Genomic DNA, 19,635 nt, shown 5'->3' on the forward strand with positions numbered 1-19,635 from the left:
GGGTGGGTCACATGGGTCATAACTGTTTGCTTTTGAATCTGAGCTGTATGTTTAATCTTTTGGCTAACTAATTATATTAGAAACATTTTTTATTGTGCACAGCCTATCTATTTACCCAGTTTTTATTTTTAAAACTGAACAAAAATCTGTCCATCCTTAAAGGAGAAGGAAAGCTCCAAGACAGTTTATTGCCAACAGATTAGCCACAATAGTGCAAGCTATAACACTATATTTATTCCTCAGAATTCTTTACCATACTCGAGTAAACAGCTCTAGACACTGTCTCTGTTTGTTTAGGATAGAAGCTGCCATATAAGCTTGGTGTGGCATCCCTTCCTGCCTGAGTCTCTCCCTGCTCACTTACAGCTCTGAGCTCAGATTACAGCGGGGATGGGAGGAGGGAGGGGGAGAGGAGCAAACTGAGCATGCTCAAGCCCTGACCTGGAGGTTTATGCTGAAAACAGCAAATAGCACATGGACCTTGCACTCTGAACATGGATCAGATATTATTTGCACAGATAGCATTCATAATTGGCTTGCAGTCAGTATTCACGCTGACCCTCAGAGCTTCTGTACTGCATGTAAACTGGCATGGCTTTTGCTCCAAGCACCACAAAAATAGAAACTGCTTGGCTTAAAACTTTTAACATATCCATGGTAGTTGTGAAAATCACTATCAATGTACAACAGTCAGAAGCCGCACTGTAAGGTATGACAGGCTGACCAATCAGGCACTGTTTTGAATGCATGGGTCTGATTGAGGTCCTGTGCCCTTATATCTAGTATAATACACAAAAGCCATGAATATCCTGTAAATTATATCCTTATAAACGGTGAGTTCTGATGTCATCAGTTATAAACGGTGATTTCTGATGTCATTTCTGTCACATGACTTGCTGAAATGTGTGTATTATAATAAATAAAGTACCCCCAGTTGTAAAATATGAGGATATTAGAAATTACCTCGGAGTTTCATGACCTGTATAAAAACACTCGGCCTTCGGCCTCGTGTTTTTATATGGTCATGAAACACCTCGGTAACTTATAATATCCTTATATTTTACAAGAGGGGGTACTTTATTCACTATATAATATATAATACAAAGAAGTTTTCTGAGCTTCATCATTCCAGTCCTTATTTTGCTCTTATATTTGTGGAAATCATTTGGCCAAGAGTTTAAATCAATAGCAAACATTCTTGAACATTTTAGAATGTTTTAAATTTCACAGGGACTTACTTTTTGTGACCAGGGAACCTGAGACCTTTACAGCACCACTGAATCTTGTCCAGTCACCTCATGTTTCTCCACTTGCTAAAACCTTTATTATTCATTTTCATATGACCACATGTAACTATAAATGTGCCTGTCTCTGCAAATGGAGGTCCTTTATTTATTATACTATCATATTGTTTTAATCAGATGTCCTGAGTGTTCTCTAAATACTTTGGCAAAACTTTGATTTCACTATTAAATGTTGGATTTTAAAGAGAAATAATAGTATGTTATGTGGTCTTAATTAATTAAAAATACATATTTGAGCTTAATATTGATACTAATTGTTTCCTCTGAAGAATTTAAATGTTTGGATTTTTTATTGACTAACCACAGTCACATGCCAGCAACTGACTCAATGGCATTGCTATGCTCATTAAACCCATAAAAACATATTTGTGTGTGTTCTGTCAGTTCACAGAACTGCTAAATGCCTTTTCCATAAACAGCAACCCTCTGTGTCTACTTATCCCATGTAGATTTCTGTATCTGGTGCCAGTTATAAGCACACATTTGGGGAAAATGTGCTTTTCTGCACATATCCAGAGCAATCACAAGGATGGAAGACACAACAGGAAGTACCCAGTTGGGCAATACTTTGTCCATAGGATTTTGTAGATGGAAACTAAACCTGTGAACAGGGACATATACAGTAGGAAAGTTTTGGGGGTTTTGTGCTGCTCTTTGTGGCAGGATGCCCCCTTATATTTAAGTCCATTAAATATATTTCTACATTATATGTTTCATTGTGTTATATTGTATCTGATTTTTTTATTTTTAAAAATGCTGGTCTTTTCCTTGTGTAACAGCAAATGAAGCGTGAGTTGCTAGAGTCTCAGCTGAAGGTGGCATCACTGCAAGACATGTCCTGTCAGCTTCTGGTGAATGCAGAGGGTAAGGATTGCCTTGAAGCCAAAGAGAAGGTGCATGTCATTGGTAACCACCTCAAGGTCCTCTTAAAAGAAGTAACTCGTCACATCAAAGATATAAAGAAAATATCAGCTGTCTCAAGCAATCAGTTGGTAAGTCATGCCTATACAATATAGGTCATGCGTTGTATACATTATAGTTACAGTACAGGTATGGGACCTGTTATCCAGAATGCTCAGGACCTGGGGTTTTCTAGATAATGGATATTTCCGTAATTTGGGTCTTCATGCCTTAAGTTTACTAGAAATTCATTTAAACCCAATAGGCTGGTTTTGCTTCCAATAAGGATGAATTATATCTTAGTTGGGATCAAGTACAAGCTACTGTTTTATTATTACAGAGAAAAAGGAAATCATTTTTAAAAATTTGGATTATTTGGATAAAATGGAGTTTATGGGAGACGGCCATTCCGTAATTCGGAGCTTTCTGGATATCGGGTTTCTGGATAAGGGATCCTATACCTGTATTTACTACTCCCTAAAAAAGTCACTTTGCCTTTTTAGCAGTCTAAAAAGCTTCATATCAAATTTTAAATCTTAAAATACAGGTAAGTAGATTTCTTTTTTTTAAAAAAAAAAGTAAGCATTTGGGACTTGGATTGACTTAATTTAATCCTACCTTAGTATGCTAAACCAAATGGCTCCAGGTTAGAGTCTACATAAAAGTAAAAACAAAAAGTAACACCAAACACAAAGATAAAATCTAACCATGGGGATCCTCTAGAGCGCTCTACACCAGGAACCAGAGAATATGCAATGGGCCTTTCTTACCTTCCAGCAACTTTGTATGGAAGAAGCACATCTACAAACCAGTAAATGCCTTTAATCCATTTATTTTTAGCATAAAATGTAGCACAATACCATGCAAAGTTGTTGTATACTATTTGACTTGGAAATGGGAAGGAAAGTGACTGCACCCTAAAGAGTCAAGTAAGTGGTGTGCAGAAGAGTTTTGTTCCTTTCTGACTTTCCCTTATCCTATCACCAATGTAGTGGGTATAATTTAACAGTTGAAAGGGGCCAACATGGACTCCCTTACTACATTCAGAGTAATCCTTTCAAAAAGAATTTGGCTAGAAATCCTGCAACATTTTTAGTTAAATGCCTATTTAGAAAAAAAAATGTTAAATAAATTAGTGGGGAGTAGACCTGATTGTACTAACTGAGGTAAACTCACATAAAAGCATAATTTCTGTTGTGCCCAGATTTTAAGAATGTGAGAGAAACTAAAACATGTCATTTAATACCTAGGAATTGACCTCATGGTCTTCAGCAGATGAATTGGACACTTCTGGATCCCTTAGTCCAGTCTCTGGAAGAAGCACTTCTAGCAGAGAGCGAACGGTAATATGGGCCTGGTATCATGGCAATCAGTTAAATGAGCAATTTAGAAAATTAGGTATAGGAAAACCTTCACGTGGTCCGGCTCAGGAAAGGCAGTTCACAAGTCCCAATGTCCTAAAAACACATTGCAGCATTCAATTTCTCCAGCTCCCCCAACATTTTCATCCTTGCATGTGTAAAGCAAAACAAAACAAATTACACCTCTTCCTTTTTTGATTAAGCCAAGATTATTTTCATCTTCTGCTCAATAGTTTTAATCGTTTTTTATGTGGTTGTGGAACTGAATTTCATTTGCACCTTAGACGAATAACATCTGTAATTTCTGACACCTATGAACTGTGTGACTCTCTTCATTCACTGTAGGTCCTAGTGGCAAAATGTCAGGGAAAACTGGCTTTTCAGAGGGCGCTTCTAGTTTTTGGATCAGTCTCTATAGTCACATGTTGGTCAATTTTATAATTATTCATATCTCGAAAAAACCTATATGGGATATTATTATTATTGAAAAACAGTAACATGTATAAACATTATAGTTTTCCTGTGCAGTTTCATACTTTGAAAGACCATAAATACCCATGTGCACATACATGTTCAGAAAAAGCTCTGAGAATAGCTTATGCACAGTGCACCACCTTGGAATACAGATGATGAGGAAGGAAACTGCCAGTTAGGTTCGGGTTGCATCAGGGCTTAAAGGGAATCTAAATCTAAAATCAGTGTTGAGCTTCTCTGAGCACTTTTGATATACTTATTTACCGTATATTCATTTTCTCTGCCCTGGGGCAAACTTCCTCCTTACCACTCTCTTAAAGTTACCCGGAGGAACTTTTTGCAGTCCCGCTGTCTGAGGCAAGATTGTCGCTTTGCCTCATGGTACCAGCTCCCCTGCCTATTTTTGGTGGTTTCTGAGATATTTGCATTTCTAGACTGTGAATGCCAGGCTTTTGGCTTACAGCTGACCTGTCACCCAGATATAAAAAGCTATATAATAAAAGTCCTTTTCAAATTAAACATGAAATCCAAATTCTTTTTTTTCATTAAAGCATTGATAGCTGTTGTAAACTCTTTTAAAAATCTCAGCTGTCAATCAAATATTGCCTGCCCCTCCAAGCAAGCAATTACTTTCACTTTCCATTCAGTACTTACTAGATGTCACTGCTCTCCCCATATTCCCCCTCTAGCTTAACCACTTGATTGTGTAACCAGTGCATAAGGATGAACATCAGGTCCCCCATTCTGGTGCACAAACAAGATTCTGAGATGATGCAAGGCTTGTCTTAATAACAGTGTCCACAAAATGGCTCCTGCCTGCTTGCTATAATTATGAATTCCCAGACTGAGGGAAACAAGATTCAAATAATTTATATAGTGTAATTAAAGTTTATTTTGCTTGACAAATGTGAAAAAAATAGGATTTGGAATATTTTTGGGTGACAGGTCCCCTTTAACTGTAAGTCAGCTACCCCAGGGTTTACTCAATCCATGAAGTCCATAGACAATACATAGATGGTTAGTGTTGCTGACACTCTGGGCCTGCTGGGAATACTTAATTATCAACATGCATTTATCAGTATAATTGGGAGCTGTCATACAGTTTTTTTGGGGAAGCTAAATTAACATATAGACTCCTAATAAACTTTGATCGCAGTGTTCCAATCATTATCATTCATAAAGGCATTTCTTCTTATGTTTTTTAAAATCCATTACCAGTCATCTTTATCATTCTTGTGACTAATACTTCGCAATATACAGGCCTGGATTATTAACCGTTGGGTAGATGAAGACGTTCCAATATATGTTTCATATATAATATGTTGATAGCATTACAGGAACAGAAAAGTACCTATTGCAGCTTGGGTGCTTAATTTATCTCTTGGTATCCAAACAACAGTGATCAAAAGAAAACAGATTTCAGGGGACATAAATCTCCATTCTTGACAAAGGGAAGTTTATATGTCTTGGAATAAATGGAATAAAAAGCATGGTGATTAAAATGAGTGTTGTATGGTTTTAATAACAAAATCACTATAATTGTTGTAAAGGTGATCACACTCATTACAAAACATAGCATGTGACACCTCTTCATTGCTAAGCCTGAACATTGAAAAGCCAGTTTTCCTATCTCCTGGGTATTGATCACCTCATATGATTTTTATTTTCCTTTGCTGCACTTTTTTGTCATTTTTTTTTCTTTCATCAGTAGCTTGTCTTTATTTGCTTGGACTGAATATTCTTCATTCTTTACCCCCTGTTCATTGCAAACAGCGACGGGGCAAATATAGTGTCTCACATCCTGGACCCTCTGTCAACAACCCACCTAGCAGGTACCTTATTCTGCATTCTATTCTAGAATACAAAGGGGATGATAGAAATAACCCTTTTTGTGTGACTTTGGATAGATCCAAAATCAGCACAATGCACAGTTATGTTTTAAAAATACAATAACGCTACACTCTACCTCTACCACATACATTTACAGTTACTGATGCCTGATATTTATTTTGTGCAAACTTTAAAGATTGACATTTTTATCTCCTTTATTTCTAGACTGCAGTTAAATTTAGGACCTACTCTATTCATTGGAGTAGACACATGGGGGCAAATTCACTAGCCTGCAGAGTTTTGCTAGCGCCGCACTTCGACGCTAAAATCCGAAGTTGCGCTCAGGGAAGCGAAAGGTAGTGAAGTTACGCTAGCGTTAATTCGTCAAGCAAAGCGAAGTTACGTTATCAATGCCTAATTTGCATACGGCGCCAAGTTAAAGTTGAATGGACGTATATGTGGCAGCAAATACATTACACTACACAAGCCCAGGAAAACTTCATAAAATTAAATAGAGTTGTTATTTTGCCCTATACATGTGCCCACTGTATTGTTTAGGTGCCATATGTTAGGAAATGTAGGGGGGAAGGAGGGTACCCCCAAAAACATTTACGATCTTTTTCAGCCTATCACCCTTAAAAAAAGAAGACGCCAGCATTTTTTGGGACTTAGAAAAAATTTCAATCCCTATCTACTTCACCTGGTCTGAGGTGGCGAAGGCAAGTCTGGCGCAAGAGGTAACGTTCAGTAAAATGTGCAAGTTAGTTAATTAGCGTAGTTACATCCCCTCGCCATAGCGCAACTTCACCTGGCGTAAGGGTGCGAAGTAGCGCTAGAGTAGGTCCACTTCGCTAGCGATTTTACGCCACCGCCCCTTAGTAAATCGGCGAAGTAACAAAATGACGTCACGCTGACAAATTTCCGCTAGCGTTAGGCGCTTCGTGCTTTAGTGAATTTGCCCCATGGTCTCTGAGTAGACTACCAGCCTCTTCACTTTGTTCCTTCTATTCAGTGTCAGAAATAATCAGGGTTATTCTCGGGTTTGGTGATCAGGTGGTGATCTCTTCTTGCTAACCTCACTAATCTTTACTAACATGACTGCTTCCATTTCCTGCACACATCTCTCTGACCACTAGAGTGCAGACTTGCAGCTTTAGCTTTTTGCATTTCTTTTCTTTATGTTATGGGAAATTTGGAATCGCTTCTGTTTTTACATTTTTGTGTTCTTTAATCGCATTTTCTGTTAGCCTATTCCCCAACTCTACACCTTTGTTAGGTGATAGATACACTATTGACATATTAGGGTGCCCTGTGCCCCATTGTATTTCAGCTTGTTCTCTAAGTTGTTTACAATATACCAATTCGGTCATACTGCCTGTACTGGTCACATGTAATATTTTGATATAAACAACTTGTGATCCCAAACCCTTGAGCACAAATCCAGACTACATTTATTATAATACTTTTAAGGCTGCTGCAAAAATATAGAAAACAAATAGTCTTGCACGTGAGATTGTTAGGTGTTATACTCAGTAATTCCAGTTTTAGGGACAACTATATTGTCAATGAGAATTCTTAAGTTTAAGAGAATGTTTTCACAGCCTGAACACAGAGACTAGAGAAAACATGTGTTCTTTATTGTTGGTTCATGAAAAATAAATACAAATATTATAAATAATATAAATATAAATACTTTAGAATTATATTTTTTGCATAGTCTGTTTAGAAGCAAACTCTAAACCATACAGAAAGTTTGATATATCTGCTACAGAGTCAAAAACCTGGTTACTACTTTCACAATTTAAAAAATGTTCTGCCATAAGGCTACACTGCTCCAGTCCACTGCTTCAATCTCTAACATACTTGGATTTGATCTAAACTAAGACATAAGATAAAATATTCTGGCTAAGAAAATGGCATAGCTGTGGCCCATCCAGGCATGTCTAGCTTTTTGCTGCCTTACTAATATGATGTTCATTAAAGTCCAGATAGGGGAATTGGGTAGAGGCTCTGGCCTAGCCACTCGCCAGTGAAATAGTCAAAAATCAATGGAAAGCCAATACCTTGTCTGCTACAAACGGGTGAATCCCAAACTTTATTCCATGGTGCTCACAACACTTCAATGTTCAAACGTTTCGGGACCGCATGGCCCTTCCTCAGTGACAATTAGCATAAGAGATTGTACAACTTTTATAGGCAAAACTAGTGTGACCCCTAGTGGTGGTCATCTCAAATGTGCATATAAAAACATTAACCATTTAATAAACATATTGTTAATAACATACATGTGTACATCATATTATATAATGCAAAATATGTGCTATTATTTTATCTTTGCCAATAAAGAATTCAAGTAAATAACTATCTTGATCTGACAACGCATATAAAGTGCTTCATATATTTGTAAAGTGCTTCATGTTCCACCTGTAATAAATACAATAAAATCCAATCAATACAAAATAGTTAAAAATAGTTACTCAATGACTGAAAAAAAGAATCAGGAGGGTATGAGGGATGTTTCTACCTTATTTGAAAAACGCGGAGTTCTACTTTGATGCTGCATATGATAACATGTTTTGCAGCATCAAAGTAGAACTCCGCACTTTTCAAATAAGGTAGAAACATCCCTCATACCCTCCTGATTCTTTTTTTCACTCTATATGCGTTGTGAGATCAAGAAAGTTATTTACTTGAATTCTTTATTGGCAAAGATAAAATAATAGCACATATTTTGCATTATATAATATGATGTACACATGTATGTTCTTAACAATATGTTTATTAAATGGTTAATGTTTTTATATGTACATTTGAGATGACCACCACTAGGGGTCACACTAGTTTTGCCTATAAAAGTTGTACAATCTCTTATGCTAATTGTCACTGAGGAAGGGCCATGCGGTCCCGAAATGTTTGAACATTGAAGTGTTGTGAGCACCGTGGAATAAAGTTTGGGATTCACCCGTTTGTAGCAGACAAGGTATTGGCTTTCCATTTATTTTTTACTAATATTATGGACAGTTTAATGGGCCAGTACTTTTACATTATATGTCTTCAGATCATATCCCATAAAGGCAGGTACTCTAGAGGTTGGCTTAGTAACACTGAAAGAATTCAAATGGGTGGAACACTGAAGTATGCCAAAACATTAGGTTTGGTTATGTTTTTCAACTTATTTGGCATCATCTTAATACCTATAGTAGACTACATTAAGATTTTAAGACAGAAAGGAAAAATGGTTGATTCTGGTTTTAGCGCCGGGGGGGGGGGATATTTAGAATTTTATTTCTGCAACAGGTTGCCCCTCAATCAATTCTTTTCAGCATATTAAAGTTAATTTGGTAACCAGCAGGTTTAGTGACATGTATTTGAGCATGTTTGATTGAGACCAACATGGAAATAAAAGCATTGAGCTATCACCGCCTTTTCAGCTCATCTTTCGCACTGCTAAACATCCAGTCTTAACAGCTTTGCAGCTTTCAGCAAGGTCCACTCTCTAATAACATTGCAGCAGCATCCTTTCTTTCCACCAGCACTGTTGATTAACACATCATTTCGCAGTACTGCACAATATTTAATTTGTCATTCAGACAAGCATGGAATACAAACGAACTTCAATTGAATAGAGAACTTAATCAAAAGCACAAGCCAGACAGGTTGCGTTTGATGTCAGCTGCGGCAGTAACTGATAAAACAGTACAGGCTGTCACTGTGTTCCTTATTATTGGAAATGCTTCTGATCATAGTATGCTGTGTTTGATCTTGCACTGGATCAGTAGCCTCTAAAAAACTAAAGATTTAAGAACAGACAAATATAAATAAGGAGGGTTTCCTGGCTATTTTTAATACTTAAGTACATTTATTGCGTGGTTTGTTGGTTGTGTGATTTCTACTTCAGAATGTAAGTAGGAAAACATTAACTTTTTGGGCATAATTTAGGAAAAGTTTTATAGTTTTTTTTTTTAATTGAGTTGATTTCCCCAGTTGTGTTGATGCTCATATCTATATGTTGTGATTAGTTGTATGGTATTCTATGGTTATTCAGTTTGTTTTTATTCTTGTGGTTCTTGAATCATTTACAATTTTGTTCTGCAGTTCTCCTGTTTGGAATTTAAACTTTTCTGGTTACTGGGGTCCCATTTACCCACTTATCCTTGGAAGGTAAATAGGAGAGGCCCTAAAAAGACAGATACTTTTTTGATACTGTATATCTATATTAAAATTAGGTTGCTGTACATGAAAAGATCTACATGTTTGGTGAGGTTACCAAATAAGTGGATTTTTGCCCAATTTTGCCACCAAGATGGTGGGTAAAATCTGACCAATTTAATCATTTTGTCCCCTGGTCAATGAGCAGATGACAGTAGTGCAGACTCATCAGTAGAGGACCAATGGTATTTTTAAACCCTACTCTATAAATATCTATCTCATCTGAAACAAGATTTTTATACTCATACATGAACCAAGAAACTACTGCCTTAGTCTGGAGTAGATGAGTTGTCAGTTGTTGTCAAAGTTGGCCTGTGTATAGCTAGCTTTAAGACTATAAATCGTTTCCCAGAAAGACATATGGCTATTAGAAGACATTTTGATTACAATCATGTTGTCTGCCCTGATTTTTTTCATAGTATCTTCCAGATAAATCCAATGTATTTCATGGAAAGTAACAAGACACACTCACCAATATATCTTATAATACAGGTTGTGGGAACTGTTATCCAGAATGCTCAGGACCTGTGTCTTTTTGCATAAGGCAGCTTTCCATAATTTGGATCTTCATGCCTTAAGTCTGCTAAAATTAAACCCAATAGGATTGTTTTGACTCCAGTCCATAGACGACTTTTAAAAAAATATATTTTTTTTTTTTTGAAAAAGGAGTCCGTGGAAGATGGCCTTTCCATAATTCAGAGCTTTCTGGATAATGGGTTTCTGGATAATGGATACCATACCTGCATAGTATAGAGCAGTGGTCCCCAACCTTTTTTTACCTGTGAGCCACATTCAAATGTAAAAAGAGTTGGGGAGCAACACAAGCATGAAAAAGTCCCTTAGGGTGCCAAATAAGGGCTGTGATTGGCTATTTGGTAGCCCCTATGTGGACTGGCAGCCTACAAGAGGCTTTACTTGGCACATTACTTTGTTTTTATGCAATTAAAACTTGCTTTCAAGCTCTGAATTCAAAAATAAGCACCTCCTTTGAGGACCCTGAGAGCAACATCCAAGGGGTTGGAGAGCAACATGTTGCTCGCGAGCTACTGGTTGGGGATCACTGGTATAGAGTATGACTAGTATAAACTAGTACAACAGCCATTATAAAGTGTGGCTAGTTGTGTATTGTTAAAATATACAACCCCATACTAATTTTATTATTCATTTTGGCATTTTCCCCATTGGTCATTTGGTGGAGGTGCCTTCATTTCAGAAATAGTCTGCATGATGTAAAAGTGTTCTTTATTGCTGTGCAGCTTATCAGTATAAAGCATTGCAAAACAACCTTTATGAGATGCTCTTTTCAGTAAATTGCTAAACTTCATAACTTCACTTACCAGCAGGTTATAATCTAATCTTGAAACACAATCTTTAAGAAACAAAGCAGATTGCTTTAAGCACCTCACCCAAATTTACAAAGCATAAATATTACCCATTTGATAAAGTGCTTCGTCGTTTTAGTACTTACTGAAATGGTAAGCCTTAGTAGCCTTAGTAGAAGCGCTCCAGCCTGGATAACCAATCAGCACAGACTAGCCTTGTCTGCCTTCTGTAATTTACAGTGTTAAATCATAGTCACCAACTGTGCTTTAGCATTTTTACGGTTATAGATGACCTTTATTTATTACAGGGTATTCAACTTAAAAATGATAATCACACTTTTTATTTTGAAATAAAGTGGTCAGGCAGACTGGCCAAAGGAGTGTTTACTTGTGTCTTTAAATGAACTTTGAAAATTTTCATATAAAAAAAAAGAAGAAAATAAATACATGAACTGTTGAACTGTTATAGAGGATTTTTGATAGAATATCTTTAAGAACTAAACCTATAGCTTTAGTAGGTGTTTGCCGGCAACATTACACTCTTATGTAACTGACAGTTTGGTGTATACATACCCAGACTTTTAATATTGGCCAGATACTTAACCAGCAGTGGTGTATTAATAAATAAACTGGAAATAGATAATTAAACTGTAGTAAAAGTTGTTAATAGAATTTATGTTGGCATTATTGCCCAAATTTAATACAGGTATGTAAAAGGCTGTACCTTGAACATCATCCCAACTAACATAATGAACCATTTTTGGAGGCAAACAGTGCTTTTGGGCATTTTGATATTTAAATGATTTTTAGAAGATTTAAGGCATGAAGATTCAAATTATGGAAAGATCCCTTATCCAGCAAACCACAGGTTCCAAGCATTCTGGATAACAGTTCTCATAGCTGTATAGAGTACTATTAATTAGAACTGTAATTTAGAGCAGCCATAAAAGAACACATATGATGACCATGATGAATTCCTTTAAAAAATGTCATTGCTGGTTGCTATTGGTTAAAACTCCAGAGCAAAATATACCCTTAGTTTGGTGAAATCAACTATTTAAACTGCTCTAAAACTATCCAATAGCATTTTTGGATAGTTTGAGGAAACCTTCCACCAGCATAGTCCAAACTTGCCAAAAAAATATTATGCCAAGGTGCTACAAGAATAGACACAAAACCACACATTTTTCATGCACTTTGATCAGTGTCTGGCCATACATCAGTCAGAGCACTTATGGTACATTATAATATTGTATGGGTATAAAACATGTTATCCACAATGCTTGAGATCTTGGGTTTTCCAGATAAGGGTCTGTAATTTGTATCAGCATACCTTGAGTCTACTAAAATAGCATTTAAACATTAAATACACCCAACAGGGTTATTTTGTCTCCAATAAGGATTAATAATATCTTAGATAGGATCAGATACAATGTACTGTTTTATTACTAAAGAGAAAAAAGAAATCATGGATGTGGATTATTTAGTTAAATTGGAGTCTATGGGAAATGGTCATCTTCTAATGTGGAGCTTCTGGCTGTCATACCTGTAGTGACCAATGCTCTAGTAAGCATATCCACCAGCATGGAAAGCCGTGTCAGACTGGGACACCAGGGGCCCACCTAAAAACCTTTGACCAGGGGCCCACTGTATATTTGTAGATAACCCCTGTCCTCTCTGTATTGCTGTATTGCAGCCTGGACTTATCATGTATTGCAGACAGAGATGTGCTTGTCTGACAGGCTTAATAAGTGTCTAGGCACTGTGTGTTCCCTTTTGTTCTTATTTGATCCAGATGAACAGTTCTATGTAATGTCTGTGTAGAAGGTAGTTTCATTAAGAAACCCTCTCTGCTGTTACACATAACTTTACGAATTTGATACTAATTTCTATATAGATAGAAGGAAAATATTGCTCTGAATCACTGAATTATTAGTTAATGCCTAAATGTGCTTTTGTGGCTGCGACTCTAGAATGTTGTATCGTCCCTGTGTCTACTGTGGAGATAGGTCAGGTGTAGAGGCAAATAGTGTATAGAAACGGTTGTCTTTTTGTGTGTGTGTGTGTGAAGAGTTTGCTGTTTGCATAAGGTAAGAATAGATTTTAAGGAGCAGATTTATCAAGAGTCAAAATAAAAATTCCAAGTAAAAAAATTCATATTTTGAGCTATTTTTGTGTACTTCAACTAGGGATTAGTCCAAATTCGATTCGAAATTTGAAAAAAGTTCTAAAATTCGAATACCGAAATTTATCTTGTACTGTCTCTTTAAACTTCGACTTTGACTATTCACCATCTAAAACCTGCCGAACTGCTGTTTTAGCCTCCTAGAACCAATATGGAGTCCATTGGTGGACTTTGAAAAATCAAATTTTTTATTTGAAAACACTTTGAAACAAATTTGATCTTACTTCGATTTGAACGATCGAATACAGCCTATTCACCCGCAGAAAAAGGTTATTTTATTTTTTTTAATAAATTTTGGTTTGTCTTTTTTTATTAGAATTTTGAAGTTATGAGAGTTCAAAAAAACTCCCTTAATAAATCTGCCCCTAAATCAATATTCCCTTTATGAGCAAGACTTCAGCATATAACGTTTGTATGTGCATATACAGATTCTGTCAGATAATACACACTAAATACCGATTCAGTGCAACATCAACTCTGCTATGCACAATTTATTTTGAGAAATTCAGCATACTTATACTGCTTCATAAATTATAACTGAACCATTTAAAACTGGGCTCATTTATCACTGGGCAGTAAATTCTGGCAACAATCACCTTTTTTCTTTGCATGAATAAAGCTAATTGCTCGTTGCTATGGATTACTGACCAGTTGCAAATTTGCCCCCTGCAGACAAATGAGCCATACAATATCCTGTGATTTGCAGAATTCATATCATTTTCCTCCTAAAATAAAACTGTATATTGGTATTTTTCCTGAAATGTTCAAAATAACGTAGGGCACAGAGTGTTTAAAAGATTTTTATGACAAACTACGTAAAACCATTTTGTAAATCTAAAAGCACTCTTACTAGATTAGGGGGCAGATTTATCAAGGGTCGAATTTCAAGGTGATAAATACTTCGAAATTCGATCCTTGAATTTAAATACTTTTTCCACCGAATTTGGCCATCGTACGATTGAAGTAAAATCATTCGATCGACCGATTAAATTGTTCGAATCGAACGTTCCGACCGATTTTTTTGGCAACGATTTTCTTTGATGTGTAAAGACTAATGGTCTAGAAGGTCCCTATAGGCTAACATAGCACTTTGGCAGGCTTAATTTGGCGAAGTATTGAAGTCGAAGTTTTTTTAAAGAGACAGTACTTAGATTATCGAATGGTCGAATATTCGAGCGATTTTACTTCGAATCGAATTCGAAGTCAAAGTCGTAGTAGCCTATTCGATGGTTGAAGTATCCAAAAAATTACTTCGAAATTCGAACTTTTTTAATATCAAAAATTCACTTGAACCTTAGTAAATCTGCCCCTAAATCAAGGGATTTTATTGGGGCTGCAATGTGAGCTCTGCTGCTTTGGCGAGGAAGAACTAAACCATTCTGAGATCTCCATACATATGGAGGCCTGTTTAACAAAATTCAAATTTTCTGAATTTTAGATTTTTTTTCTTAAATCGAATAAACTTAAAACTCAACCAGATTCAAATGCTTGCTTATTTATTAAAAAATTTGAGCCTATACAACTCTATCAAATTAAATAAAAATCAGTTGTGTCTACAAAAGAAAATTAGAAAATCTTGAATGGGAAAAAAGGCTTACATTTTGTCTTGGATGACTTCTACATGAACTTACAGCTTGAAGATGGCTAATTTTTTAAATTTGAACTTTTTGTGCTTGATAAATCTCTAAAATTCGGGTTTTTAACATTCTGGTTTGAATTTGTGAGTTTTATCTCCAAAAAACTCCCCTACAATTTGAACTTCTAGAAGATGCCAATGGCAAATTCGAGTTTTGAAATTCTGATTCAGATTTGTGAGTCTTAGCTCAAATAAAGCTCAAATTGTGATAGACTTTGAAATCGGACATTGATAAATCAGTCGCATACTGTCCAAAATTCAGTGTTAGCTATGAAAATAAATCTTACATTGAAATGAATAAGTTGGCTGCTGGTAATATACTGATACTGACTAAACAGTGACAGCCATTAATATGTATGGCACATCATGAAAGTTCCTTCTAATTATCATACTGTAGGTTTGTATGCTGTATTTGCAAAATAAAATGTAACTTTACAATACAAGTGGCACAGACAAAAAAAAGATATAGAAATGATATTAACAATATATTGACAAATTATTTCCTTTCCTGACATTTATTTTCTCCAGTTTATCTATCAGATCCAAAGAAGATGGCTCAAGTTCCTACTATTCTGAGGCCAACGTGGCTCAACGACACCAGCCCTTTCTCCTACGGGTGTTTCGAGCTGCTCTGTTACTTCAGCTTCTCCTACTGTTGTTAATTGGGCTTGCCTGCCTGGTGCCAATGACAGTAGAAGATTACAGCTGCACTCTCTCAAACAATTTTGCACATTCTTTTCACCCAATGCTCCATTATACCAACGGACCACCTCCTATATGACATTTTTCCTTAATACGGACACTGAAAACACTCAGAAACAGTTAGGGGCAAATTTATCAAAGGTCGAGGTGAATTTTCTTATGAAAAAAAATAGAATTTCGAGCTATTTTTTTGTGTACTTCGACTAGGGAATAGTCCAAATTTTATTTGAATTTGAAAAAAATTTGAATATCGAAATTTATCATGTACTGTCTCTTTAAAAATTAAATTTCGACCATTCGCTGTTTAAGCCTATGGGGGACCTCCTAGAACCCATTTGGAGTCAGCTGGTGGACTTTGAAAAATCGAAGGCTTTTTTAGGAAAAACTTTGAATCAAATTAGATTGAATGCGCTATTCCTTCAATTCGTACAAATCAATTTCGGCCAAATACGGACCTATTCGATGAAAAAATGGACCTATTTGACCAAAAAAAACCTTTGACTTAATTTCGTTTGGTCTTTTTAAATTCGAATCTCAAAGTTTTTTCAATTCGAAATTCAACCCTTGATAAATATGCCCCTTACTATTGTTAGCTTCCTATTGCACTCAATCCCCCATATGTAATAAAAGGCACTGTTTGTCCAGGAGCAGTAACCTATAGCAACCAATAAGATGTTTGCTTTTAAACAGGTGACCAGTAAATTCTACCTGCTGATTGGTTCCTATGGGTTACTGCTCCTGGGCAAACTTAGTGCCTTTTATTACATAAACCCCTTGTGGCAGCTTTATATGTGTACTTACAATGGCTGAAAGGCCGCAATCCTAACAAAGTGACAAATGACACAATTGACACAATTATGAACTCTACTGGAAAAGAAAAAGTCGTTATTTTTCTATCGTCGCTGTTTGAGCTCTGAGTGAAACCTATGCCAAAGTATGATGTTTATTTCATGTTATCACTACAGACTCTAACGAGCTGTAAGCTAATCCTCGACAAGAGTGCTATCAGTATTTGAGAAGAGCCGTCAAGGCAATTATTATATTTTAGAAACTTGTAATATAAAATTTTAAAGAACTTTTATGGAAAATATTTTTTTACTTACTTTTTTTTTAATTTTTTGTCTGTTTTTCAGGCGTTAAAGAGCAGGAACTAATTCTAACGTCTGCTTTAAAATATATTTAAGGTGTAAAAATATAAAAGCACTTTTTTAAACGAAACTCAATGTCAGAAATTAAATTGTAATGTATTAGATAGGGATGTAGCGAACTGTTCGCCCGCGAACTAGTTCGCGCGAACTTCGACCGTTCGCGTCCGCCGAATGTTCGCGAACGTTTGGGAACGTTCGCATTTTGAGTTCGTGTTCGATCGTTCGACCATTCGACCATTCGAATTCCTTCGACCGCTAAAAATCTAACGATTTCCATTCGTTCGAACGATTGTAAGCATTCGATCGAATGAAAATCATTCGATCGAATGGCTTCGATCGTTCGATTCGAATGAAAATCCTTCGATCGAACGATTAAAATCCTTCGATCGTTCGAATCGAACGATTTTAGCGGGTGTTCGAAGTTCGCAAACGTTCGCATTTTTTGCCGGTGTTCGCGAACGGCGTTCGCGAACACCAAATCGGCAGTTCGCTACATCCCTAGTATTAGAGTTCTAAAAAAAGATTATCAAATGCTGAGTTGTGAGAGCATATTTATTTATGTACAGTTTTCTAAGCTCAGTTGTGTTTGTATTGATTTCTTGCAAATATTGATATTCTAAAATACATGTGTTTCAGATGTTTATTCTACTTGAAGGAGAACCGAGGGGTATATTTACTAACATTTAAATTTCTATATTATTTTTAGCAAAGAACCTAGCTTGGGTGAGACGGGCTTTTACACTTTATAAAACTTGAATTTTTGGCGGAATTAAAATTTGATTTGTAAAAATAATATAACATAATGTCTTCTGAAAACAGAAGGTATTAACTTTCCTCATGCTATATATATAGTACTGCCTTAATACCAAAAATGAGAGTTTAACTCTCACATACAGCAGAGTCCAAAGGAACTCAAAGGAGTGATTTGCATATCTCTGCCCATAATGTCTTATGTGAGAGTTAAACTCTCTTTTTTTGGTATTAATACAGTGCTATGTATATGGCACGAGGCAATTAAATACCTTCTGTTTTCAGAAGTCCTTATGTTATAATATTTTTACAAATCGAATTTTAATTCCTCCAAAAATTCAAGTTTTATAAAGTGTAAAAATCATTAAAATGGATAATTTCTTATCAAATATTATCTAATTGGTGTATATAGTACATATATGTAAATAATGTTCTTTCACCTTGAAATGTACTATGTGATCACCAGGTTCTAACTGTAACATGAAGAATTTTGGTAAAAAAAATCAGTTTAATCTATTGAGTGGCTGATGTAATCTTGCATGCTTGCATGCCCTTGGTTGTCTAGAGCAAGAACAATGGATTTAAGTACTAAAAATTGTAGTGTTTTAATATGAGAATATCTAATGACAGGATATTAGAAAATTAAATTTTGTCCTGGTATTCATTATGTGATATATTTGTATAGAGACCAGTGAGGTTCAGAGGCATAGTTTGCCTTTAAAGATGATCCTTCATGCCCAAATCCATTTGCTGTTGGATTAGGAGAGTAGTTATTATGAATAATGCAAATCGTTTTCATAAAATACCTTCCTTTCTCTATTGTTCCCTCTGCTCTGAGAGCTGCCATGGTAGGCCTAGCTGCAACTGGTGTCTGTTCTTTTGCCATTCCTCCTCGGTACAGCTTTGATAAAGCCACCCTTGAAAGCATGTAGCCTTTAAGAATGTTAGCCTCAGTTGCCATTAAAGGAGAATGAAAGCTTAACTACAGAAGTAGGGCAAACGTGTTGTACATTATGTTTTGGGCTTCTGTACCAGCCCAAGGAAACGACAGCCCTTTAGCAGTAAAGATCTGTATCTCTGAAGATGCCCCAGCCAGTGCCTGACTGGGACACCAGGGGCCCACCAAAAAACTTAGACCAGGGGACCACCAAAAGTTTTTTAGACCAGGGGCCCACTCTCTAGTACTATTTTCTTCCTCTCCTCTCTCAACCTCTATTCACCTAGTCTCTTTTCTTTACATACTATAATCTATTATTCCACGTATTTAGCCACTTTGTTCTCATAGAAATAGGGAATGGCCATGAAATTAGCCAAAAGTTTAGCAGCCTGAGGGCCCACTGACCCCTGGTCCCACCGGGAGTTTTCCTGGTATCCCGGTGGGCCAGTCCGACACTGGCCCCAGCACATGCTCTGTGCTGCTGTCACTTACTGATCTTAAGGACCGTCTCACAATATACAGTACACATAGAATATAAATATCACAATATAAAGCTGATTAGTAATTAATACAGATAATTACTACATGACAGAACAGAAACCAGTGCAACTAGCATTAGAATTTAATAATCCTGTAGGATCATCTTATATTAAAGGCCAACCATATTTTCTGCTTGATAATTTGAGACAATCCCTAACCTTAGCTTCTCAACAGCTGCTCAGAGCCCACTGATTATGTAAGTATCGCAGACACTTTCCAAGATGGTGATCCCCTGTGACTCGTTTGAAGTTCTGAATCATTGCTGTTTTTGAGAAGCTGAAACTTTAGGCTGGTGCAATAAGTACAGTATATAAAATATGGAATTTTTAGCCATATT

At 36.2% G+C, this 19,635-nt stretch overlaps 1 protein-coding gene across 2 annotated transcripts in view; it reads left to right on the forward strand.

Annotated features, from left to right (window-relative positions):
• The window catches only part of LOC108717407 (nesprin-1-like), a 38,764-nt gene extending 22,653 nt beyond the window's left edge, over window positions 1–16,111 (forward strand). For both annotated transcript variants that reach the window (XM_041564429.1, XM_041564430.1), the window contains 4 exons: window positions 2,084–2,296; window positions 3,455–3,547; window positions 5,813–5,871; window positions 15,750–16,111. In XM_041564429.1, coding sequence (XP_041420363.1) covers window positions 2,084–2,296; window positions 3,455–3,547; window positions 5,813–5,871; window positions 15,750–16,002 — 618 coding nt within the window. In that variant the 3' untranslated portion in view covers window positions 16,003–16,111. The remainder of the gene's footprint in view (window positions 1–2,083; window positions 2,297–3,454; window positions 3,548–5,812; window positions 5,872–15,749) is intronic.
• The last annotated feature ends 3,524 nt before the right edge of the window (window positions 16,112–19,635 follow it).

This window comes from Xenopus laevis, chromosome 5S (genome assembly GCF_017654675.1).
Source record: "Xenopus laevis strain J_2021 chromosome 5S, Xenopus_laevis_v10.1, whole genome shotgun sequence".
NCBI lineage: Eukaryota > Metazoa > Chordata > Amphibia > Anura > Pipidae > Xenopus > Xenopus laevis.